Here is a 25,448-nt window from a genome sequence, read left to right as displayed (position 1 = left end):
TTGAAGAGTGACGTGTAATTACCCCATAGAAAACGCAAAAGGTTAGTAATTAATGTTTCATGAGTTGGTGGCACTGCAGTGCTGTTATTACTCTTGGTGTCAAGTTTCTATTGAAACAAAATAACTCAATAACTCAAACATTATTAACCCAGAAGAGCTGTTATCGTAAAAACATTGTATCCAGCAGGTGTGGCATGTTTGATTTTATTGTAGTAAAGGTTTTGCGTAAAGGTCGTTGGGGACAATAACCCTCAGAATTTTGTCAGTTGTCCTCATACTAGACCTTTTTGTCAAATCCTCCTTTTGTTCATTCAAGTGCCTCAGAGCAGTTGACCTTAATCCAGATGCCCTCTACACATTGTTTCCACTGGAAATCCTGGGCCTTTTTTTTAATGCCCACAGCAGTGGACACAACAAATACGTTATTGTTGCCCTTTGCAGCTCAAGATAAAAGGCTGAAGCACTCTGCTGGAAAACTTTGGCTGTATCTTTATGAAACCAGATGAATTTGTCATGCTAATGCTATGAAAAATGGAAGATGGATTGAGGTGAATTGTTTGTTTAATCTAACTAATGGGTCTTGAGTGTAGGAGACAGAGTGGTATTTCCGAGGGTGTGTCAGATAGCTGTCTAAAAACATCTGTATTTTAGTGTTTCCTCATACATTGGCAAGAGGATGAACATGGCGTGTGTGTGTCCAGCTGAAGCACTTTTAAGGGATGTATGAGCAACAATATGATATCACAGAAATAAATTCTTCTGCTGATGTTTATGTGTGTCTGATGTGGAGAGTTTCCCAAAGATATAATCTGTGAGTCCAAGCCTTTGGCACTCAAGTACATTGAAACTCATATTCTAATACTACAGATATGAGAGGGGCCTACCTATTTTAACACTGTTCCCATGCTTGGATTGCAAAGTCTCGAACCCAGAGATAGTAAGGTGGCGTTCTCTGGTGTTGCATCCGCAACCTCCAGAGTATCTCCCACACAGCTTCTTCATTGCTAAAGAATGAACTCATAAACACGCTGGCCTTAGAATGTTGTGTAAGTAACCAAGTGCATGCTGAAACGTCTTGTAATGTTCTGTTCTGTTGTGGCTCGCTTGTTAGGTGAGTGTGCCAAGTGTAACACCAGCAGCGCCTGACAGCCGTAAATCTTTTGACAGACGATAACATATTTATTGTTATCTTGCTTTTAATTACACAGTTATGAGATCATCAGACATATGCACTGACACTTTCATGTATACAAGTGTGAGTTGACACATTCAAATACATTTAAAGACCGGGCCAACTCGATAAAGACACACCCCTTTCCCATTCCCTTTCCCATAGCTGACACTGTGAGGTGTCATCAGTTATGTTTGCCAAGTTGCTTAAGCAATTGCTCCCACTTCACCATGGCTACACACAAGCAACGCAGTGGTAATCATGGCATTCTGATGGTTAACTAGTACCATCTTGCAGCAGAGTCACACTGGATGCAAGACCTCCACTTTCCTTTCTCCTGTTATGTTTGTTCATTCACAGGTGGCGGGATTGGGTTGTGGGTGGGTGGGTGAGGAGAGTTTGTGCGGGAGGGGGGGCGGGTGTCCGTTGTCCTGACGACCCTGGTGGGAAAGCTAGGTTGTTTGTTGAAAGAGACTGAATGGAACGGGGGAGATGAGCGGAGAGGGACTGATGAGGCTGGGAAGGGGTTGCAAATGAATGGGCAGGGACACTTGGTAAGAAATATAGAGGAATAATGAGATGAGAGAGGACAACACGTGAGAGGAAAGAGGAGGAAATGCAGCAAGTGGAGACAAGTTAAGCATGGTGGTCTTGGCAAGAGGTTGTTGAAAAGCAGAATCAGCAAATGACTGAAGTTAGGGGAGTGATAGATTGAGGAAAAGGGAAAGATTAGAGGACAGGTGGAGGGGCGAAGAGGAATGAGAGAATGAGTTTGCTTTGTTTAACTGAAGGAAATGGTCGAAGATAAGATGCCATCGTGTTTTAAATGGTCTCATAATAAGGGAGGCAATTCCTGTGTGTGTTTGTGTGTGTGTGTAGCAGTGTGGGACAGCATGAACAGGAAATGCCAGACTGATCCCAGTGGACAACGATTTTAGAGGATTTATCATTCCTCTCCTCTCTCCTCCTCTCCTCTCCTCTCCCTTCTCACATCAGGTGCAGGAAAATAAATTCCGTTCCCATCCGCTCCCCTATAGCCCTCCGAACAAACCGTATACCTTCTTATAAGAGTCATAACAATTTACCCCATAGAGACCCACAGCAATTTCCCCCATAATACTTCCATCAAGACAGTTGCCCCCAATAACCACATACTCTTCTGCCCCCTTGGAAACCCTCTATACACTCTGGCTCTTTCCCATTGTGTGCCATTATGTACTCCTCTTAGCCTGCCAATTTATACCTATCCACGTCCCCTGTGCTTTTCATTGTTTAGCCCAGTGTGAACCCTATCTCTGAGTGGCTTTTCTCCAACCTGAATATATCCCTCCCTCTGATACACCCTCTCCATGTGCCCCATCACTCTTTAAGCACACACGGTCCTCACAACATTGAACTTCATGTACCCATTTTCTGTTAAACCCTGGTTCAATCACAACTGTTTTACCCCCAAGCCCTTTCCCTTTAGTCTTTTCTTTACCAGAATGAGAACTGGACCAGACTGATAAGGGTTTAGCTTACTTTAGGTGCATGTTTGTGTTCTCCACACTAAAGAGAATGTCAGTTTAAATGTATTAGAAAGTGTAAAGATACCTCCACCCTCTCTCTTATCACCTTTTACATGCAGTGGTCCAGTCAGTTTCCTCCTGTCAGAAAGCCTTGATTGGATGGATACCATTTCTTCCTGTATCTCTTTAAAACTAAGCTGCTTCAAGCGATTGATAAATATTGTTCTCACATTCTTCCTTGAGACAAAATATGCTGAAACAGATGGACACACATGCACACACACCTACAATGACACCCACTTGCCTTTCTTGATGGTTAGGATTACATTACACAGACAGAAATGTGGTAGCTAAGTAATGAGTACATGTGCAGCTCTACTTACACAGTTACTGGCTAATGCTGTCTGAGGATTAACCCACGGCTGTAACAGGAGACTGAGTGTTGCCCATGCAATCCACCACTACATCTGCTGCCTCACACTTCATCACCTGACAGTATAGTGTTCACCGCTCTTCAGCTGTGTCAGCCTCCTGTGTCAGCCTCCTAATCATGTGTTTTATCTGTGTTTGTTCCAAGTTTGTCATTTCAGGACATGTTCGAATCCACATTGACTATACAGCAGCATTCTTTTTGCCTCCCTTTGTCCATCCCCCACTCCTTTCCATCTGCCTCAGCACAGAGAGGGCTGTTTTCTGTCACTGGTCCTTGGCAGTGATTTAATTACTTATTTGTTTAGTTTGTCATATTCTAAACTTCTCTGGCTCCGTGTTTTGCTGAGAAAAGGCATTTTCCTCCCTCCCCTCCTCCTTTCAGCATTCCATCCAGTCTCTCCCTCTGCCCCTCACTGCCTCACCCCCCACTGACTGATATTGTATGCACTCTGTTGTTTTGCTTTTTTAAAAACCCAACTTTTCCTACATTTAATATAGTACACTTTCTGTTCTTTCTTATAATTTTGTGCTCCATTGCCTCTGTCATTTGTCCCACTACTTATCCCATTCTCTCTAGGCCAAATAGCTTCAGTGGTCTGTAATAGTCTCTAGGGGAGTCTGATGTGTCCTCCACCCAGTCAAATACTACACAGATAAGTCAGTGTTACTCAGAGGGTGGATCTGAGCTAGTGCTCTTATGGGTCAAACAGACAGCCCAATCATACTTCAGACTGACTTGCACAACTGTTTAAAGGGGAGTTACACATGATTTATCATCATTACTCCACCAAAAAGCTGATTAATATTTTCATGGGGACACAATACAGGTTACTTAAAGTTGTCCTGTTCAGTGCATAGATGTAGAAACTGATCTTTTTAGAATTGTCTTTCATATTATCTTTGCATGAATAGCCAAAACAAGATGAGAGCACCTAAGAAAATAAATAAATAAAACAAGGTTGTGACTTTGGACTAACATGAGATCACATTTCTACCCTAGCAGGTCCCAACATCCTGTAGTCAGTCAGAATGTCAAACTTTTCAGAAGTATTTGAAGCATGCCATAGTTTTTGTTTGCTGCAGAATTACTGGAGCTCTGGGGCTTCACTTGATTGGTAGATTGGTTAATAAAAAGTTCAGCAGTTAATGACGGCACAGAATTCAAAAGTATTAATACAGATTCATGTTATATCCCGCAGTTTAGTGTGGAGCTGAACTGGTAGGGCAAAAGGTGAAGCTTTTCAACACAGTTTTTGTCTGTTGCCATTGCGAAAAGGTTACTGCTGGCGGTTGGGTAAGTCATGAGTTGAAGATCAAGTTTTTAGTGGTGAAATGTCACTGAAGCATAGCAGGTTTTACAAAGGCAGTGCTCCTTATCATTATTAAAGTGGGAAAATGTAGAGTGTTTATTCTTAGAGAATATAAGCCTGCCATGTGCTGTAATACAGCTATAATTAATTAAGCCTAATTTTAAGTTTTACAGAATGTGAAGCATGGACTGAATCAAGTTCCATGTGTGTGTGTGTGTGTGTGTGTGTGTGTGTTTGTGCGTGTGTATGTGAGAGTCTAGTAGGATATCCTGACAGTCTGTTTGTCCACTGTAAATGCTGCTGATTGGGACTTGGCACTGTTCGGTTATTGGATCATGGTTTCTGTGCTAGGCACAACCATCACATAATAACCCAAATGAGTATCTGCTTACCTAAGGCCTTTGCCCAAGCCAGCTTAATACATGTGGAGCAGACCAGAAACTTTATGGTGTACTGGATTTTGACTGTATACGTTTTAAAATAATAATATGTCTCTGCCTATTTTTCCTGCACAAATTGTGATTTTGTTATATACTGCCCCTCTCAAGGAGTACAAACTGAATCCCCTTTCAGCAGTAGAAGCGCATGTTAAGTATTGTGTTAAGTGGAAATGGCAGTACAAGGATATTACACCTTACTTCATAAACCACAGTACTGCTTGGAGATGTTTGGCTTGTTAATAATAAGTGTGCCTTCACCCCACATCCCAAACATCCCATTAGCTATTGTCTTCAGTTTCTGTCTGCTCTGTGCCTCGTGACAATATCAGCACATCAACATTGTTTTCCAATGGCCGATACATTCGACTGCAAATTATATTTCTCTATTTAATTAATAACCAAGATGCAACTCATTTGTGGCAAGCAGAAGAATATTACTTCACTAATGTAATTTTAAGTTGTCCTCTGGGAGTCTTTGGTGCTGTGTTTCAATCTCCTCCTTCTCAACAGCTCTTATTAAGGGGCCCTGTTTCTTGGTTTGTGGGGATTACAATGGTTACAGCCCACGCTGCAGGGTACCTGACTGAATCCTTTGCATCAAGCCATGAGTATGAGGTCCAAGACTTTCTGCATGCTTTTTTCTGTTTTCATCGTGACTTTCCTCTTTCCTTACTTGCTTTTTAATCTCCCTCGCTGTCTTTCTAACTCTGTCTTTCTTGTTACTTTCTGGTACTCTTTCCCCAAGTGGATCTAGGTCAGCTCTGTTGTGGAATAGTTAATCAGCACAGAGAGGTGTTCACATAAACACCATCCTTCAGCAGCAGTCTCCATCATTTTGACATCTATGTTTCATCACCTAATGAAGAGCCAAAGACAAAAACTCTGATTTGGTTACTGCAGTTTTAATTACTGGACAGTTTTCGTTCCTTCAGTTTTGTGACCAAATTCTGTAGTTTCTTTCTTTCTTTTTTTTATCAGAACTATAAATCAAATTAATTTTTTTATTCAAAGCATGTATGCTTCTTTGCAACATCTTTCACCACATTACAATTTGAACATGCCTGTGGTCTACCCTGCCACATCTCTCGTTTATATTGTTTACATCGATGCATCACCTTAGAGCACCCCGTACCACCGTGCAGGCCTCTACAAGCTAGAGAAATATAGTGCCATTCTCTCCTTTTCTTATTATTCTCTTCTTTGGCTTTAATGCTTTATCAGTCTCTCATTCTGACACTTCCTCTCTCTTACTCATATTTCTCGAACTCTACCCATAAACCCTCAATTCCTCTGCGTGTCTCTGCACTCCAGACGGCTGGAGGAATGCATGTACCACTGGGGTCGCCGCATGGACACTATATGAGTAACATGCCGGACAGGGGGTGGGGGTGGGGGGGTGCGGGAAATGACTTTTTCAGCAGTTGAGTCTGGCTGGACTTTTTTTGCCCATGTTTGGTGAGAGGAAATGAGTGCTGTGTGCTGTGGGGATGTCTCCAAGCTCCCCGCTCCAACACAGAAAGGTAGACTGAGAGACAGGCTAAAAATAGCACTGGGAGCCCAGGTCAGCTTTGAGCCAAAAGCAAGAAGTTGGGGGCGGGAGGGGTAAGGCGGGAATGAGGGGGGAGGGGAGAAAAAAACATATGATGTTAACTGAAGTGAACAGAAGGAAGTTTGTGGAGAGGGAGGTGTACAAAACTGAAAGCATGAAACAAGCATTAAAATCTGTGGTCATGACAGATGCCCTACACGACCACTGTGTGTGTGTGTGTGTGTGTGTGTAGTGTGTGGAATGAGAGGAGCAAGAGAAAACTGGGCAAAAGAATGATCTGATGGAGTGTTTAACCTGGGCAGTGAATCCTGGTGAGAGCTCCCAGCCTCTCATCCATTTCCTCATATCTTTCCCTTCATGCACAGTTTATCACATCGAAACAGCGTGCATAACCACAAATCTCTCATATCTCCCCCACTGGCAAACATGGAATGAATAAATGACCTATGAGCCCACAAGATCTTCCTGTCAGAGAGACACGCAGGGTAGGAAGTGTGGAGCTGAGGGAGAAAAGATGACGATGAGATATTGTGAAAGAGGTATGGTGTGCCACAGGATTTAAAGTAGGAGGGGAAGAAATATGCTGTTGTTGGTGTTGGGGGTCAGAATAATGAATTTAGAGTAGTAATGATGGTGAGATATCGACAGAATATATGGAGAGAGTGGGGATGGTAAAGTGAACAAAGAACATGAGAAATGGTAGTTGGTTCTAAGGCCCAAAATGGTTCATTTTGCTCTTTCTTCATGTATAACAAAGCACATACATGACAATTAAATGCATTATCAGAGGCCTCTTCCTGTTCTCCAATGTTGCCAAGTGCTTGCTCATGGTGGAAATTGTCAGGTATCTCTCTATAATATTGTAAGATCTTGACCTTACTCTGTGCCATGAGATAATGTATGTTATGACGTAAATAAATTTGAGTTTAATTCCATGAGAGCATCAAAACAAATTTGGATAAAAGTGCATGGCAGGGAAATCTCCTAAAGTCTTTGCAGAAATTACAGTACTGTGTATCACCACACTCAAATGGCTCAAAGTTTAGCCTGGTGAAGTGGAATGCCTGGATAAGTGAAAACAAGGCCTTCTCCAGCACAGCTCACCATCTGCTTCTGTTATGTTCATCTTGAAATGGTAGAGCGTAGCATGTTTGGAGGTATTACAGGGGCTCTGGTAGTCCAAAACAAACCATCCCTATTGTTACTGGCTCAGGCTTACAGTGTGTTACGTGTGCATGTGCATGTACTTATGTGTGTATGTCTGTTTATGTGCTGTATTGGAGGCCTTTGTCTTTGTATACTCAAAGATGAATGGCTGTTTATTTGTTTTAAAGCTGCATTGAGTGGCTGGCTATGGTAATGATACACAGATTTCATTTCTCATTGTTAATTACTTTATTTAAAAAAAGGGCTTATGACATCATTGTTTTTTCTTCTCTTTGCCTCACCCTCTCCCCTTTTCATGCCCCTCACGCCCCTTAATGATGGCCTCTTTCCCTACATTTCACATGTCTCTTCTCTTTTCTTCTCCTCTCCTCCTCTCTTCTCTTCTCTTCTCTCCTCCACCCTCTGTCCCTCCCTCTCTCAGAGGTGAGGTCATAGCTGGCTTGCTTTGGAGGTGGGCTGGAGCACAGACATAAGAGAGTCTGTTTTTCTCATCAGTCAGTGGAACTCTCAAGAAACCTACATGTGTGAAGGGATGGGGGTCTATCTCCTCTGTTAGTTGAGGAAAGTTTTACTACAACTAAAACTGCAGATGCTACTACAGCATTACAGTAACAAAGCTAAACAAGTGGTTCAGACAGAAAAGAGGGAGCGAAAGGCATGGCTCAGCTCCAGAGGAGAGACCTTAAAACTGCTTTAGACATATTGTCTTGCTCAAGGACACCTCAGCAGGACAAACACCTGTGATGTGAACTTGAGCCTTCACCTTCTGTTTGAGGAACTGTCCCTGCACTCACTACACCACACTGCTGGCACATCCAGATAATCATTCAGTGGTTTACCGCAGGTTTTGGCATTATCCTCTGCTACAGTAAATAGCAGTGAAGCATAAGCTCAGCTTCAAAAAACGTGCAATATGCAGAACTGTGAACATTTGCAGGCCATCTATTCAAACATAATCCATTCATGTCATGTCAGCAACAAGGAAGTTTCACATCATTTGACATATTCACTGAACCAAAGAAATGATAACATGTTTCATTTAAGTTTCAAGCATGCAGTTAATCTTTTCATAATACTATTGGAGGAGGGAAAAGTCCATGGAATGAGACTTTCAGAAAAAGCAGACAAAAGGTTCAAGTCAGTAACCTGATCCGTTTGATAAACTTTATCGTGCCAGTGCATTTCAAAGATGTGTGACCTTCCTCAAGGCAGACTAGAGGAGAGAGAAGAATCTTTGAAATGCTTTAGCTCAACAAAGTTTGTTAAAGAGATCAGGTTTGCACTTTTTGTCCGTTTCATATTTGGCTGCTTTTGTAAAAAATCATTGCATTTGCAAACCCATTGGCCTTGTTTGTATCCAAAACAAATTAAGTAAAGTCCTGGAGAGAAAAACTCCATCTTAGCGAAAGCTAAGAACAAAGAGTCTCCCACAGCACTGTGTATCCTCATGTGCAAGCCTGTTCCCTGTGGGTGGAGAATTTGCACATGTAATTAAGACTCCTTCAGAGGCAGTGACCTTTGACCTTGACTGCTTGTGAATGGTGACCTTTAGGAATTTGTTGAGGACCAAGGATCAGTAAGTGTGGCTTGTTGTCTAAGCCGTGGATGCTGGTAAGACTAATTAGGGAGTGGAGTGTGTTGTTTCTTGGTATTGTGCCTAGGCTAATCCCTGACGAGATATGTGAATGATCCGGCTGACACAAAGCTTACATAATTCTGGAGATCCCTGGATAATGATTCCAGGAAATGCATTATATTTTTATAAAATCGGATTTGAAAATACATGGTTTTGCTTGATAACGTGGTAGATAAACTTGTCAGTATTATCAGCACAATAAAGAAAAATGAGAGAGCAGTGTCAGCCTGCCTCCTCACACATGCGGGCCAGCTTGCAGCTTGCTCAGTAGGGCACACAATATGGTTATTGTGTCCTTAGCACACGCTCACACACACTGATTGACTTTTGTCGTTCTTTGTTCTTTGGACAGACAGAGACTTGTTGTATCAGGAAAAAATAACAGAGTGATTCAGTGATGCTAACTGAGTTAGCTGGCCTTTTGTCAGCCTGTACACAACTGTGCTGTTGTTTTTGCTGTACATTTTGTCTAGTAAGAAAAAATGTTTAAACTTTATGTCTGTCTCTGTGTCTGATTCTCACTACCTTCTCCCGACACACATCCACAAACACACACACGCACAGACCATTCACCTTTGGCCCATTGTAATAGCTGCTCGTGGCCTTATGCTCTTGCTACCCAGCTCCAGATGTTATTGACACACCCCCAGGAGTCCTACAGAGTGAACATTTACACAGACACACAGTCAGACACTAACCCCTAAAAAACTTTGACAATTCATCTCTCCACAGGCCACCTCTTAAAGTCACTTAAACTCACATACAGATAAGGTATTATTTTGATTAGAATCTCTTCAGCTGATTATGAAGTCACACTTTTCTGTCTTTGAGATTCTGCTACAAAGCTAACATTCAGCATCAGTTACAATGAAAACACACTGCAAGTTGTTGAGTTGCCACAGTGACCTGCAGTTTGACTGACTCAAGGGTGTGGTAGGACAGGTTTTCACCTGCAAAATGTCTAAAACCCTGCAGCTGTGAACAGCACTGGCTGTATTCATTTCAGGAGCCATAGGGCTATGAAACAAACACTATGAATGAAGGTTATTGTGCTGCTGAGCACCTTCCTGTTTTACACATGTACTGTAAGGCTTCTGGGTAACAAGGGCAGGAAGGGAGATAGAAAGAAAAAAGTGTGTATGTCACAGATGAAGAGAAGTCATTTTTGTTGGTACATTGTAGAGATGCTTCGCACAGCAGGGAAGCTTGTTATGGTTTAGACAAAGTATGTGCAGAAAACATCTGGCTATGCATGTGTGCGCACCTGTGTGTGTCCCTTGTGCACAATGATAGACTGAACACATGGCATACCCAGCTGTCCATAGGCTGATGCTTGGATAGGAAAGTTTTGGATGTGGCATCGCTCTAAGGTAGAGAGAAAAAAAAATCAACAGTGTTTTCTAACACTCAACATTACAAATGTGTCTGTCATATCTTTGTCACCTGTATGTCTCAGTAGCTGACCTGTGTGTGTCTGTATGTCCACAGGGCATTATTCGCATATGATGGAGTGACCAACAAGCTCAAACTGGCTGACTCAGGAGGTAAGTTTGACTGTCATGTGTCTTTCAGAAATGCCACGAAGAATGAAGCTTGTCAGCTTCTTTGTCTTGGCTTGACAGGAATTCACATGTCTTCTTGCGTTTAGTATCCTTTTTTTCTCTCCCAACTTCTCCATATCTCTCTCTCCTATCTCTCCTTCCTAACAGCGGGTGGTGTGGCAGAGCTGGCAGGGAAGTTTCACATATCCAAGCCGCAATATGGATTGTGCAAAGTGGGAAGTGGGGAGACAGGAGGTCTCCGGATTGCTATGATCAGCTGGGTGAGTGGCAGACAGGCTCATGGGGGCTTAGCTCATGTGAGCATGAGCCTATCATAACACACATACCAGCGCCAAGTACAGAAACACATATATATATGCTCTGCACATACATATGAAAGCCACAGCAGAGTCATTTAGCAGCTCCAGGATCATGGGTTTAACATCTTAAATCGTCACATACAGAGAAATACATGCACTTATTAACCTGCAAAATGCTCTGGAGGAAATCCTAAGCAGCTTGGCTTATTCACATTCTATGACTCTTGTTTTGACACAGGCTTATTTGGCATCTGACATGTGGGAAAATGCTCTGAGAATGTGCTATTACATCACTGTTGTAAAAGACGTTTATGAATCATAAGCAGCTAGCTGAATGTGCAAATGCTCACGCTCATTTGGACACGTCTTACATTTGTCAGACACTTGTGGGACACTTAAATGACTGAATGTTAGCTGAGTTGTAGCTGTGTTTTTTTATTTTTTTTTTAAACAGGTGAGTTGCCGCTGTTTGTGACTGGGTAAAAACCCACCTTATAGACATAAGCTCAAGTACGCTCAAGAATTACAGTACATTCACTATCAATATCCATTTGCATATTACAGTACAGCATGCAATAAAAACACAGGATAATTGAACTGATATAATCTAAATTGTACTTCCGTACGACATAATATTTTAGTTTTTATAACCTTTCCAGTTTTCAGTTTTTTCCATTCAAATGGTCACTTTCATGAACTGAGATCAGTCTCTATGACATCAATGTGAATCCTATTGTTCCTCAGCTTGGCCTTTCTCTTCTGTTTTTAGTCAAGTCAGAGAGAGGTATGACATGAATGTAAGAGTCTACATCCTGTGTTTGTCCACAGGTCGGCCAAAAAGTGGATGACTACCGGAGGACAGAATGTGCCACCCACATTCCAGCCATCAAGAACTTTTTCAAGGTGCAGTAGTTCAAGATGTGCTCGACTGTTTATTATTTCCCTTCGGATCTGACATGTACAAATGTTCACTTCATCCAGTAGTTTGTTTTGTTTCCCCACTAAACTGTGAATTAAAGATGACACCAACTGTGACAAGTTTTGAGGAGGTGCAGAAGCAGTATAATATATGAAAACACAAGGTAGAACCTGGCACTCGTTGTTTTCCCAAATTCCCTGTCCAGAGAAAAAAAGATTTGTTCTGTTGTCTTTATCCCTGGACTCTAGACTTTGTACTTTCAAAATCTATATTTACACACAGTAGTTTACTTTGTATTGTTTTGAGCGTTTCCTGTCCTCAGTCCACTTCCTGTTCTATTGGTGTGGTGCTCCTGTGCATGATTGGTCTATCTGCCATGTCACCACCATGGGGGAGACTGCTAAGTTTGGGGTTGAAAGCTCCATTGTTTGTGGTGTAACCCATGGTCAGATGACAAACTTAAGTGGCGTTAGGAATGACAGGAAGTAGATGCAACAGAGAATGGAGAACGTCTGTGTATTTTTATAATTCAGGTGCATGTGTGCTTACAGCATATGAGAAACTCAATCCATCACTATGTTAGCTGTAGCTTCTCCTCTACATCTGTGCCCCTGAAACAATGTTTATTTAGTGTTTCAATCCAACTAGGAGAAGATCAGTTGACCTTGAGGTTTACTAGTTTCCATATAAAGGCATCACCCAGTCAACTGAAGAAACATGTGTGGAATGTTTGTTGTTTTTTTGTCTCTCTTATGTAAACAGTAAATGTCGAGACTGGGATTTTGTGAGCTGCTGTCTGGAAAAAAAGCACCCTCTGTGAGACTGTGTATGTGTGTATTTGTGTGAGTGTGTGTCTGACCACCCTTGGGTCTCTGTACATTTCCATGTGGGATTTCAACATTGTAGAGAAATGATTTCATGGTCAATATGGAGGGGGTGAAGAAAATTTTCTCTCCCTCTGTGAATTCTGGGAGAACCGTGACCTTTGACCTCAGCAAACACACACACTCATACATTAACAGCCAGACCTGTGACATAACAATGCAAATAACCAGTGGTCACTGCTGTGTCTGTGAATATGAGGGAAAAAAGGGAACAAGAACAGTTAATTAAGGCCAAACTGCTGTTCTGGCAGAGTGGAAACTGTACATCAGAAAAGAAGCAAGTTTAACTTTCCATTACTCAGCAGTTCAAACTTAGATTTATTAGTTAAAGATGATGCATCACCTTCCACCATGGACATTATAGCTAAGCATATGGATTGCATTTACAGAAATATCCAGATCCAAAGACTGTGGTGATGATACATACCTGTGCTATCCCATCTTTTGTTCACTCTAACCTTGCCAACAGATGTGACATCTTTCTCACTCTGCTAAAGCCTCATAATCGCCTTTAATCACCTTTCCCATCAAGTACATTTTTCATGAACCACAAAGCTCTTTTTAAAACTTGCTTCATGCTCGGACAAAGAATAAGAAGAACGTTAAGGGAAGCTTGTAAAACAGCACAACACACTGCCTCATACCTCTGTCTGGGAAATCATCTGGTTGGTGTGTGACAAATTCTTGAGAAATGATTACTCAGACTGTTTTATTTTATAGTTTATATCAATCCTCAGTTTCCCATGAATGTGGAATTTCACAGCCACAGGGCAGAAATTAGTAGTTCAAGAAGTGACACTGTGTACAATTTAATGCCAGCTGATACCAGTGTTTGTGTGTGTGGAGACCTCACAAGTATCCAATGTATCAAGTATAACAAACATCAAATTGCTTCTATTGCAAGGTCCAGACCATGATTCTGTCTATTGTCCGCAAAACTTGAGTGGCAACATGCAATCAGTCAACTAGTCTATTATCAGAAAATTAATAAACAAGTTGGTTGAAGCCTTCTTTCATGCTGCTGTTTTAAGATTTCATCAGCTGCAGTATTACTTAAGAAACCATTTCTATGAATGAGATTTTTTTAAGTACTGGTTTAGAATTGAGTCTTCCCTTTTTACTGAGGTAAATTTTTGAGTGTGTGTGTGAGTGTCTTGTACTTTGAATGGATTTTTACATTGAGGAGAGGATATGCAACCTCAAAGTCAAAGACATGTCCTTACATAATGCATTCATGAAAACTTATAGGCTACTGGTCTTGAGGCCACCATTCTCAATCTGATTCTTTTTCAGTCTAAAACAACATGTGACTGTTTTGACACTGTCTCAGGGGACCCATAGAGCACTAGCTAAAGGATTTTTTAGGGGAAAGGAGATTAAAATAGCAGGGTCTTGCCTATATTACCCTGGATATTTCGAGGCAAAGTTCATTGTCTGCATTTAGTAGACAACATACAGATTCTGCAGCTTTTAACAATCCTGATTCTCAGCTAAATTCCCACTTGACTGTGTGATGACTGGGAAAAAAAAACTACAGTGCTTACATATATTGACTGATGATAAGAACTGGGGGTTCAGGTTATTTGTTCTCTTTGAGTCTTGGCTTTTGTTGCCTTGGATACAGTTAGTTAAACTCTCCCTTGGCACTTTGTTTGTTTGTTTTTAATATTTGTTTCTCTCCTTCCCTCTTTCTTTCTTTTTTTTCCACTTTGTCTCTCCCCCCTGGTTTGCTATGCTGCATGTCCCAGCTGGCAGTGAGGGGGTTTTGTCAAGGCGAGTCCACAGCAGCAGATTTGGGTGTGTTACATACTGTACTCTAGTGTGGCATTAAGTTATGAAAACTAAAATATGAATAGGTTGCAGATGTTTCCATTGTTCTGTATCTCCAGAACAATAATAGAAGCTGAGTCAGGCAGGCTGTGTGTATATTTGTGTGTGTGTAGGGGCATTTTATGTCAGATGTTACTATCAGCAATACAGATGTAAAGGCAGATATGAGAGATAAACAGTCTGCAGAGATTAGAGAGATCAGTGGAACTGGAAATAAAGACAGGTTCCTATTATAAAATACATCTTTAATTAATCAAATGTATTACAAATATAATCTTATTTGGCCCCATGACAGCTTGGCACAAAGTCTCTTAGGGTGCGGCAGGAGATTTGAATTGCCACAAAGAACAGTAGTTCTATTATAAATAAGGAATAAAGCAACGCATTGGGGTCAAAGCACTAAACCCCGAAGCACTTTGAATCATTCACATCTGTCATCTCGCCCTGACACACACACACACACACACTTGAGAACATTAGTTTCATGTCAACCATCATAAGCCCTCTATCACACCCACTGTCTTATTTCAACTGATGAGCTCTCATTACAAAAGTAAATGTCATAACATAAAGGATCATGATAATAATAATATTAACAGTTAACAAAATTAAAGTTCTACATGTAAATAAAGACATTTAATGTAAGCGTCCCATCAGTCAATCGAGACAAACTTTAACTGGGGACACTTGAGTATCCCCACATCCACCTACTGCCACTGACAGTCTGAGCAACTCCTGAGCAGGAGAGAGACTGTATGAAGCAGTTTGGTTCCAGAGCAGAGAGACAGTTTGTGCAGAGTTGAGCCCAATTATAGCTAGAAAGTAACACTCAACCTGTCACATCACCTCGAGCTCCTTTTCCTCCCAGAGAGTTTATATTCTTATATTCGCTGAGAGTTTTCTTGCTAAGGTCATCAATGCCACAAATCCTAGAAAGATTGCACACACATCCCACTTGGCCACTATTTTGAGATGTTTCCTATGAAAATATCTACAGATAAAGCATGGATAGGGGTGATTATGACACATTTGTCTAAACTGAGCTGTTTACTAGTAGCAATAGCAATAGCATAGCAATACAGTGAGCTCAAATAGAGAGAAAGCTCTCTGTTTGGCATTTGTGAAGTGGGCAAGAGAACAGCTAGGGTAAGATGACAGACTGAGATGAGGATAAGGGCTTTATTTGATCTCAGACAAAAGGTTTTATTTTGAAATGTGAAAGGCCAAGCATTTGGATGCTGTTTAATTACTCCCAGCCATGTTATGCTATGAAAACAGTTATGAAAAATGTATGGAAATAATGAGTATATGAACCACCATGAGTGATGTGTTACTATCCCTGACAGTTAACGTACCTCCGCTACTTAATCAATTACAGTATATGAGGCTACAGGGTTGGTGTCAGTAATGGGCAAACATAGTGAGTTAATGCACTGAACTGAACATAGCACACTGTGCTATGGAGAGCTTTTGCAGTAGATTGTTGTTCTGTCTGTTTCCATGATTTTCCCAGCATCCCTGGCAGCACTGTGGACTCCCTGTCTGGTCTCTCTCTCTCTCTCTCTCTCTCTCTGTGTGTGTGTGTGTGTGTGTGTGCAGTTGGCAGTGACAGCTAGAGTGATATGGATTATACACTGTACTGACATGTATTATAGGGCACACTGAATGCTCTGTTCAGTGTCAGTGTCAGTGTTGTCACTCAGATAAAGCTGTGGTTTCCTGTTGGAGGCTCACAGACCTGGCCCTCCATCAACAAGCCTGGACTTACTCTCCATGGAAATTATTCTGAGGTTCTGGCCACATACGAATGCCCGTGTACATACACAGACATGAGTTCAGACCATGTTTGACACCTATCAAGCAGCAGTGGAACACTATGTTTTGGTCCATGATTGCCAAATATGATCTGTCAGTAGTCAGTTTTGTCATATCTCTGAATCTCTCCTAAGTTTGACTTCTAGGTATTGAGCAACTGTTGCATATTAAGTGAGGTCCTTTCTCTTTTTCTATGTTTTTGCAAACACACATGCTTTCACGCCCTCTTTTTCTCACTTTCACTATCTCAACCCCAACTTTTCATTTTTCCCATTTCCCCCTCTGCTATTTATAACCATTCAAACCAATGCATTCCTGTCCTCACACTAAAGCCAGAGAGTGTTTTTGTTCTCTCACAATCCTTATAAGTGAAGCAGTTGCACAACTGTTTGGCTCCAAGTTTGCATAACTCTAAGTCAAACCAAGAAAAAACCACCAAAGGGACTGTGTGTACTTGTGCATGGATTTCTAGCCCGTCTGTGTATGTATGTGTGTGTGAATGGCTGCAGTACAATATGTGAGGGTGGATAAAATTCACGTCTTAGTCTACTTGCCATCTCCTTATTTTCATTACATACCCTCCATGTTTCAGGAGGCACATGTGTTCATTAGTGCTGAGAAGGTGGAGGATGTGACAGAGGAGAAGATAAGAGCAGAGCTCAGCAAGGCCCATGCCCATGCTCCTACACAGTGGGTGAGGAGGAGCTCCAGGTCTGCTGACAAGGAAGAGATAGTGGTGAGTCTCTAGCAATACTTCATCTGTCCATTAGATGGAGGCAGAGACTTTCATATACACCTTGTGACACAAATTAAGGTGGAAACAGTGACTTCAGGGTTTTACTTTTGCTTCCAGTATGTTTATAAAGTCATACACTTGAAAGTATTGAAAATAAAAGAAGCATGTTCAGTATAATATAGATATAGTACAAGGACAAAAAATGCCCCTCTATGCATTAAGAATTTGTCACTCTGTATTCACAATTCCTCTGTTTTTCTTACAGGGCACAAACTACAGAAAAACTAATGCTGCAATGGAGATGAGACTAATAAACAGAGATTCCTTCTGGGCACGGGCAGAGGTACAAAGTAATCTCTCTGTTTGGCCACATTTGAGTGACTAAAATATACTATAACCTGGATGATTACATTTCCATTTACATTAGGAAGGCCAATAAGGGGAGGTATGTTTTATTTTAAATTGGCCTGAAAATGCAATAAACTGTAGTCTCACATTGTTACCCCTTTGTGTGTGTCAGCGTGAAGAAGAAGCGAGGAAAGAAGAGGAGAGGAGACGAGCAATGGAGGAGAGACGGCGCCTTGAAAGAGAACGAGTTCTGAAGGAACGAAGGGATGCAGAAGAGAGAGACAGAAAGATGAACGAGAAACTACAGATGATTGAGGAGCAGAGGTTGGAGCAACATCTGTTTCCTGTCTGTAGTGCCCTCTAGTGGCTGAATTTTCTATGAACTGGGAGAACAAAGTACATTGTTTGTACCATTCCATGATAAATGCACTGTGGGAAACAACAATAAGTTTTGCTATTTTATTTGCTTTTTTGTCTCACAGAAGAAAACAGGCAGAGCAAGAAGAGGAGCTGCGCAGAAAGGAGAAGTTGAAATGGGTGAGTGAAAAGATGTGTCAAACCTTTGCATATAAAATGATGCAAAGTCCCTTTGGCAAAAGTGGTCAAGCCATGTCTTTTTATGGGGCTTTGCCTAGTGGCAAAATAGACACTGCTGCTGGCTTGTGGCTGTGGAGTTTGGTCAGACTGGCTTGAACTCATTTACCCCTTGAGAGAACTGGATTGACCTCGGGCTGTGTGAGGTCTGACTCTAAATCTTTAATTGTCTCAGAGGATTTTATAGCTGACCCTTTGATCCATGTGAGGGCCACTGTTGTGGGCCACAACATGTGCTTATGTGCAGAGACTAATGGACTGGCTGCTACAAAGACAACAGTGGACTGATTTAAATTTAAAGGGAAAAGTGGCTTATGTACCTACTGCTTATAATTCAGTTTATAATGATAAGCTATCTAAGGTACCATACATAAGAACGTTATTATTTTACACCTATAGCCACATGAATCACTGAATCCTTGTCAAACAGTCTGAATGGGTTGCTACATAATCACTTAAAATAGTAATACATGAAAGAGTTGTGCAAACCTTTCTGCACCATGCTTATCTTAACACTAAATTTTCAATAATATGCCAAGTGTTATTGTAGAGTAGAGTAAGAGAAAAATCGCTGCTTTGGAGTTGGGCTGAATGCATGACCATGGTTTGAAGGAGGTGTTCCTCACCAGGGTTGCAAAAGTAGCTCTGGCCTTTACCTTAGGCCATCCCAGGGCTTGGTTAAAAGTGCAGACTGCTTATAGTATGTTTATATTTGTTAGGTGGTTATATGTATACTGTGTAGAAAGGGGTTTGTCGATGTCAGGGGTACCTAAGAGAAAAGTACGTGCAAGGTTTATCTATGTGACATCTGTTATTCGTGAGGGCTAAATGTAAAAAAAAAAAAAAAAAAAAAAAAACCTCAAGTTTGTCATTTGTTTGTCATTGTTTGAAGTCCCAGGTGTTGTGTCCTCAACTATTTCAAATAGCTCTCTTTTAAATGAAGAGATGAAAAGCAATAAAATATGCGTGTGAATATGTAAATATGATTGCGTCTTTGTTTCTGTACTGACAGGAGCAGCAGCAGAGGGAACATGAGGAAGATATGAGGGCTCGTCTTAGAAGGAGTGAATCCATAGAGAAAGCAGCAGTAAGTGAATCTCAGACTTCTATAAACCTAAATCTGATCTGTTCAATCATCTCAGTTTCCTGCTCACATTGACTTACTCTACATTAACTGACCTGTAGGAGGCAGCAGCATTAGTGTCCCAACGATCCATGAACCCTAGAGAGTTCTTCAGGCAGCTGTCATCATCATCATCACAAAGTCCCACCAGTCCTGGAGCCTCCCGCACTGGTAGGTGGACTTCTGTGAGCTTAAACAGGGACTTGAAGATCCAGATGAGCTCATTGACACTCAAGGATTGGCGTCCAGATTGTTGTGCTTGCAGTTTGATGTTTTTGGATATACAACATGCATTTGTACTACTCACAAACTGTTCTTTCTCTCCAGGCAAACCATTCAGACGATACCAGCGCAGCCTGACAGACACAGCTTTTATCTTCTCTAAAGCCGAAGAGAGCACAGCATCCTCGCCCCGCAGTTCTCCGCTGGTGTCTCCTTTCTCCCGGTTTCCACCCTCACCCATCTACCGTACCACGTCTCCTCCCACAAGCCCCGATTTCCGCCCCGTCACCTCTCCACAAAGGCCCAGAGCCCCCATGTCACCGCCCACGTCGCCTCCTCGCCCGGCCCCCCCACTCTCTGCCCTGCCCAGTGTTCCACAAACCAACGACCAGATTCAGGCTGTCGTTGAGCCCAAAGCTCCTTCACCTTCAGAACCCTCTGCGCCTCCGGCCTCCCCTAGCCTCTTGGCTTCCTTGTCCCCCAGTTTAGTAAAAAACAACCCATCTCAGCCACGCACACAGGCCCTGCCTGCCTCACCCCCAAATACCCCAACCGAGCCAGAGCACTCAACTTTCTGCTTTGAGCCGGTTCTACCTCCACAGGCTCCAACTGCGCCTCTTCCTGAGAGACCACAGCCAAACACAGGTAGGGTGGAACATAACACAAAGCATTATATTAGGATCTGATTATACAATGTTATTATATTTGTGTTTTTTTAACTAATCTAATCACAAAAAAAGCCCATTCAGGATGATTCAGTGTGAAGAGGAGTACATTACTCTGCTTATTTCTCAGTTGTTTGCCAAAGACATTAATCATTTGACATTAAATAATGCTTGTTAAAAGATTTTTATTACAGGCTAAAACGACTTAGATGCTTTTGCCAAACACTACTCCACATACTCCAGACTGTCTAAAGCAGCCAAGGCATATGAATCAGAGGCCTGTTATACAGAAATGACAGAGCTCAGAATATTTTTTACAGTCCAGTCACAATTAAGTATTCCTAAAGTAACCACATACACTCTTAGTCATGCCAAGCTTAACTGAAATGTGCACACAGACAACCTGGCTTTTGCATTCTTTTTAGTTTAGTTTTTGAACCACAGTTATACACAGCCCTCGCAGGCACTTTTACAACATGTAAGCTTATCAGCTTATACTGTTTTTTTTAATGATATTATTTTCTAATCAACAGACCTCAACACAGCCACTCATGTGCACACTGAGCTGGTCTCAGACATTGGCTACAAAGTACAGGCTGTGCTGGTGGAGGAGGACGAGGAAGAGGATGTGGAAGAGCACAAGGAAGATGAGGCTGTAACGCAACCCCAGCCTTGTGCTGTTACCACAGAACCTGTCCAGACCGACGCAGAAGAGCAGGAGCAAGAGGAGGAGGGACAGGAGAAGCAGGAGAAGGTGGAGGACGACAAGGAAGAAGAGGAGGAGGAGGGACAGGAGAAGCAGGAGGAGGAGAAAGGCAAGGAGGAAGAGGAGGAGGAGGAGGGACAAGAGAAGCAGCAGGAGGTGGAGGAGGACGAGGAGGAGGAACAAGAGAAGCAGGAGGTGGAGGAGGAGGAGGAGGGACAGGAGAAGCAGGAGGAGGAGGATTACAAGGAGGAAGAGGAGGTGGTTTTAAATCAGGAAGCTGAGGCTGCATCACAGGAGGAGCCAGCAGAGGTGGTGCAGGAGGAAGACGAGGCAAAGGCAGATGGAGAGGAGAATGACCAATCAGAAGACAGCCAGGCCCCTGCTGAGCCTGCTGAGCTTTCAGATAAAGAAGAGGAGTCAGCAGTCACAGGTAGCCCTCTTCTTCTTCTCCTGTCATTTTGACTTGATTGACTTTATAAGCAGTCGTCTTACACTGTCACAAACAATATATTTTGAATAATGTACTGGAGCTGTCTAAAATGTTAAGTGACATTTGATAAAATGGTGCACAATGACAGAAAGTCACAACACATTCATTATTTCAGATGCCGAGCCAGTTTGTCAAGAAATCAAACACGAGACCATCGTCCTGTCAACCAATGGGATTACAAATGGAGACGACACACAGGAACAGAATGGCATAGGTTTGGCAACAATTCAGTAACAATATTGTGATACATTAAGACATTCGTTCTCTGTGTTGGTTGGACTGTGATGGATGCTTTTCTCACTGGTCTTCCTCAGAGAGATCTTTGAGTCCGTCTGACACAGAGCTCAGCTCACCAGAGCTGGCTGTGTGCTACGATCTTCATGGCACGGTGGATAAGGAACAGGAGATCTCAGAAAACGGACAAGAGGTACTGTATCTACAAACACAAATTGTAGTTGTCTTGAACAAGTCTTGTTAGTGCTAAAACAGATGGCTGTGTCCAAGGGTCATCAAACATCTACATTCAGAACAGAGCAAAAATATATCTCTTGTTAATATTATCACAGTAAAAACATAACATTTATGTTTAAAAAACCACAATAAGTTTTGTTCAGGAAATGACACACCTTGTATTTATGACTTTGACTGTTGGCAATAGTAAGGAATGTTTTAAGACAGGCTCAGTTATTCTACACCAAACATCAAAATGGACAACATGTTAGGTTGTCTGTACCTTTTCACTTCCCTACCCTGTCTGTTGCACTCAAGCCCCAAAAACACTGGTTCCTAATGAGGATGTAGATAATTGAAAATGGCTCACTAGTGTCGTGTTTAAAGAAATAAGGCCTGGTACTTTCCTAAGGCAGTTGAGTAATAGTAGCAGTAATTTTCAGCAAACATTATTCATACAGGAGTATACAGTGCATTTCTTGGGCACTATTTTCACTATTTTCCGTTTAATAGATTTTGGGCAACTGTTGCATTTCATGGCACAGAGGAACTAGACATATGAGGCTTTGCCTACGCAGATAAATTCTTTGATGGTTTTGTCTTTGCATGGGATTATGGACAGTAAGAAAAAATATAGGATTTCACCTTATCTAGTGATGTATGTTTGATGATTGCAGCTTTTCTCTGAATCCATTTTCCTCTCCACCTCAGGTTTTAGCCGAGCGACAAATGTGTGTCCGAGCTCTATATGACTACCAAGCAGGTAAGCTGCCATTTAGAGGATAATCGCCACGCATGTGCACGCAAAGTGCCTCCACTTACAGTAATTACACTGTGATTAGCTGTTCTTCACCATGTTATCTTGCGGTTCCCACAGAGGACGAATCTGAGATCTCCTTTGAACCCGGTGACATCATCAGGGACGTGGAAACGGTGGACAAAGCCTGGTGGAGGGGGTGGAGCAAAGATGGCCGTCAAGGCTTGTTCCCCGCCAATTATGTGGAGACCATCTAAAGAGACAGAGAAACACTAGCACGCTTGCACACACACACACACACACACACACACACGTACACACACACTCAGGGACACCATCTCCCCTTACGTTAATGCATGTTTTTACCTTAATCCTCCCACTGAAACTTTGTACTCTCTATTTTGTAGAAAGGATAAAGAAAAATGTGACTCTCTGTTTTGATGTTTTTGAGAAAAACAAAATATTCTCACAAATATGCAGAAATTACCCAGCCTCATTTTCTTGGTTAAAATAGCAAAGACCTTTTCCTGGACCAAAATAACTTATTTCCTTTTGAGATACAGTAGGAATGTTGGTGGGAGGGATCAGATCATGATGACAAATGATCACAAACTTGCCTTTGTTGTAAGAAACACAAACAGATTTTTATATAGTCTTCTTTTTGATCCACACATATAACAAGCATTCCATCATGCTCACCGTTTGCTTTGTGTGTTACATTGCTAAAAAATAATTTACTACTCTTGACTGGTATACTATATAATCAAGATTCATGTATCAGACATCATCTTATAATCATCTTCCTGTATTTCCTGAGTTATTTTGTAGCTCTGTATCTGTTACTGACAGTCTCGCAGCACATTTAATTACCCAGACAGCATCAGCAGCAGCATAACAAAATATAAACAAGCAAAGGAAATAGGCACTGTATTGACACCTGTATTTCTCTATCACTCTTTGGATGGGCTGTTATTTTGTTCATATGGTGATGTCCTTCCATACATTTTGTGATTATGTCTCACCTTATTTTTTCCTAGATCTTGAGAAATGAAAACATTGTGTTGACACACAGATGATATGATTTTGTTTTCCCCAATTTTAATCTTCTGTAATATCTTAATACTCTACAATGTATATAAGAATGTATAAAAACATCAAAGATCTTCTCTTTTTCTATACTTGGCTTGTATGTTTGTATGTTGTATGCTTGTTTGATGGTATGTATGTTCTTTGTATCTACTCCAAACTTACAAATATACAGCTTCTACAAACTCAGAATGCTTTAACGTGTTTGTCTCCTGCTTTATTCCATTTTATTGTCCACATTCTTTCAAATAATAATTTAGATTGTTTCTAATATTCTGCCATATTAATGGGAATGGGTTTGCTGTGTTTGATTTAAATCTCAGAAAAATGAAGTTTTCAACAAAGTGTTTCTGAATAACAGCAAATGTCCCTTCAGGCATTTTGCAGGACTACACTATAAATAAGTCAGGCACATTTGATATTTACTATTTTTACATAAAACAACAAAAAAGTGAATCAATACAATTTTCTTAGCACTCTTAGCCCTTAGTTAGTATTGTGACAGAAGCACTGAAGTTGACTCTAAGACATAATAGCACACATTTGATTTTATCTCATGGACTAGTATCTTAGTAGCTTATTAATTCCTAGGTGAGGGCAGAATATATATATATAAATATATATATTTTTATTGGTATAGTCTGCAAGTTTCATGAGTAAACTTGATTTCAATAATGCGTTGTTTGTATTATGCTCATGCATTGACTCTTACATGCACTCAGTAGAGGAAAAAAAAAAAAAAAAAAAAAAAGTTGTTTGACCCGCAGTGCTATATTTGCACCTATAGGTGGAGACATAGCCTTTTCCAATTTGTCTGCGACAACCTTATTGAGAGAGAGCTCATTCAAATGAACAGATTCCTCAGGACAAAAGGCAAAATATTTTGACAGGCAGAGAGGAGGCTCATTGTTACACACATTTTAGGAGCAGGATATCCAGACATTTCCAAAGCTAAAAATTGCTAATGCTGATACACCTCAAACAGGATTTTCCCCCTAGGGTAGTAATGATTGATTGAATTTGACATTAATATTTCTTAACCATACACCTTTAATATTTATGGGAAGGGGGGCTAGGTTATGCTCTTGTAGTGCCAGTTCAATAACAGTGTTTGGCAGATGCGCCTCTGTTCTGAAATAGAGAGGTAATGTTTGACATGGGTCTCATCCTGCCTGAACTGATGCCTGTTGACAGACCGACTAAATCTATCCAGGAGACTATTCTGTCGAGGTTATCCCAGAGGGCTAATCATCAGTGATATGTGTGAAAAGGTGATGAGCCTCTTATGAAATACTAATTGGGTTGCAAGGAGAAGACCGTGAAAACCTCAAATGAGCAAGATTGAGAGATAGAAAAAAAAATCGTTAATTAAAGTTTTAAAGAGGCAGTAAAAAAGAGAAAACTTTAATATTAATATTATAACACTGGTGTGTATCATTTTACATTTGTGTGTGTGAGAAAGCAGCCACAGAGAGAGAGAGACAGGACATCTGTGCGCAGAGAATGTGAAGGCAAATTGGTCTCGACAGTTGTGTCCCCCCTTCTCTTGCTTTTCCATATCCCTGTTCCCATGGTCATCCCCACAACTCAAGAGATCCCTTGTCTCTTCAGATTAAACAGAGTGATAGGGAGACACCGGCTAATGTGCCAATCAACTTTCCCTTCCCCTTTGTCTTTAGGCTGTTCCTTCTGTGACCCTCATCAGTAACAAAAACCCTGTGACTAGGGTGCTAAACTAACAGAGAAGAC

General features: G+C 41.4%; 1 protein-coding gene across 1 annotated transcript in view; it reads left to right on the top strand.

The window, feature by feature from the left end:
- The window catches only part of si:dkey-40c11.2 (drebrin-like protein), a 29,451-nt gene extending 5,560 nt beyond the window's left edge, over nucleotides 1-23,891 (top strand). Inside the window, exons 2-16 of the mRNA XM_051075313.1 lie at nucleotides 10,702-10,757; nucleotides 10,923-11,035; nucleotides 11,903-11,977; nucleotides 17,115-17,258; nucleotides 17,524-17,601; nucleotides 17,779-17,930; nucleotides 18,089-18,143; nucleotides 19,213-19,287; nucleotides 19,386-19,494; nucleotides 19,651-20,190; nucleotides 20,744-21,346; nucleotides 21,522-21,620; nucleotides 21,721-21,833; nucleotides 22,568-22,619; nucleotides 22,734-23,891. Of these exons, the coding sequence (XP_050931270.1) occupies nucleotides 10,702-10,757; nucleotides 10,923-11,035; nucleotides 11,903-11,977; nucleotides 17,115-17,258; nucleotides 17,524-17,601; nucleotides 17,779-17,930; nucleotides 18,089-18,143; nucleotides 19,213-19,287; nucleotides 19,386-19,494; nucleotides 19,651-20,190; nucleotides 20,744-21,346; nucleotides 21,522-21,620; nucleotides 21,721-21,833; nucleotides 22,568-22,619; nucleotides 22,734-22,870 (2,401 nt within the window). The 3' untranslated portion in view covers nucleotides 22,871-23,891. The remainder of the gene's footprint in view (nucleotides 1-10,701; nucleotides 10,758-10,922; nucleotides 11,036-11,902; nucleotides 11,978-17,114; nucleotides 17,259-17,523; nucleotides 17,602-17,778; nucleotides 17,931-18,088; nucleotides 18,144-19,212; nucleotides 19,288-19,385; nucleotides 19,495-19,650; nucleotides 20,191-20,743; nucleotides 21,347-21,521; nucleotides 21,621-21,720; nucleotides 21,834-22,567; nucleotides 22,620-22,733) is intronic.
- The last annotated feature ends 1,557 nt before the right edge of the window (nucleotides 23,892-25,448 follow it).

Source organism: Lates calcarifer, linkage group LG13 (assembly GCF_001640805.2).
Source record: "Lates calcarifer isolate ASB-BC8 linkage group LG13, TLL_Latcal_v3, whole genome shotgun sequence".
Classification (NCBI taxonomy): domain Eukaryota; kingdom Metazoa; phylum Chordata; class Actinopteri; family Centropomidae; genus Lates; species Lates calcarifer.
Note: the sequence above shows the minus strand (reverse complement) of the source record. Positions and strands in the feature narration are given on the sequence as shown.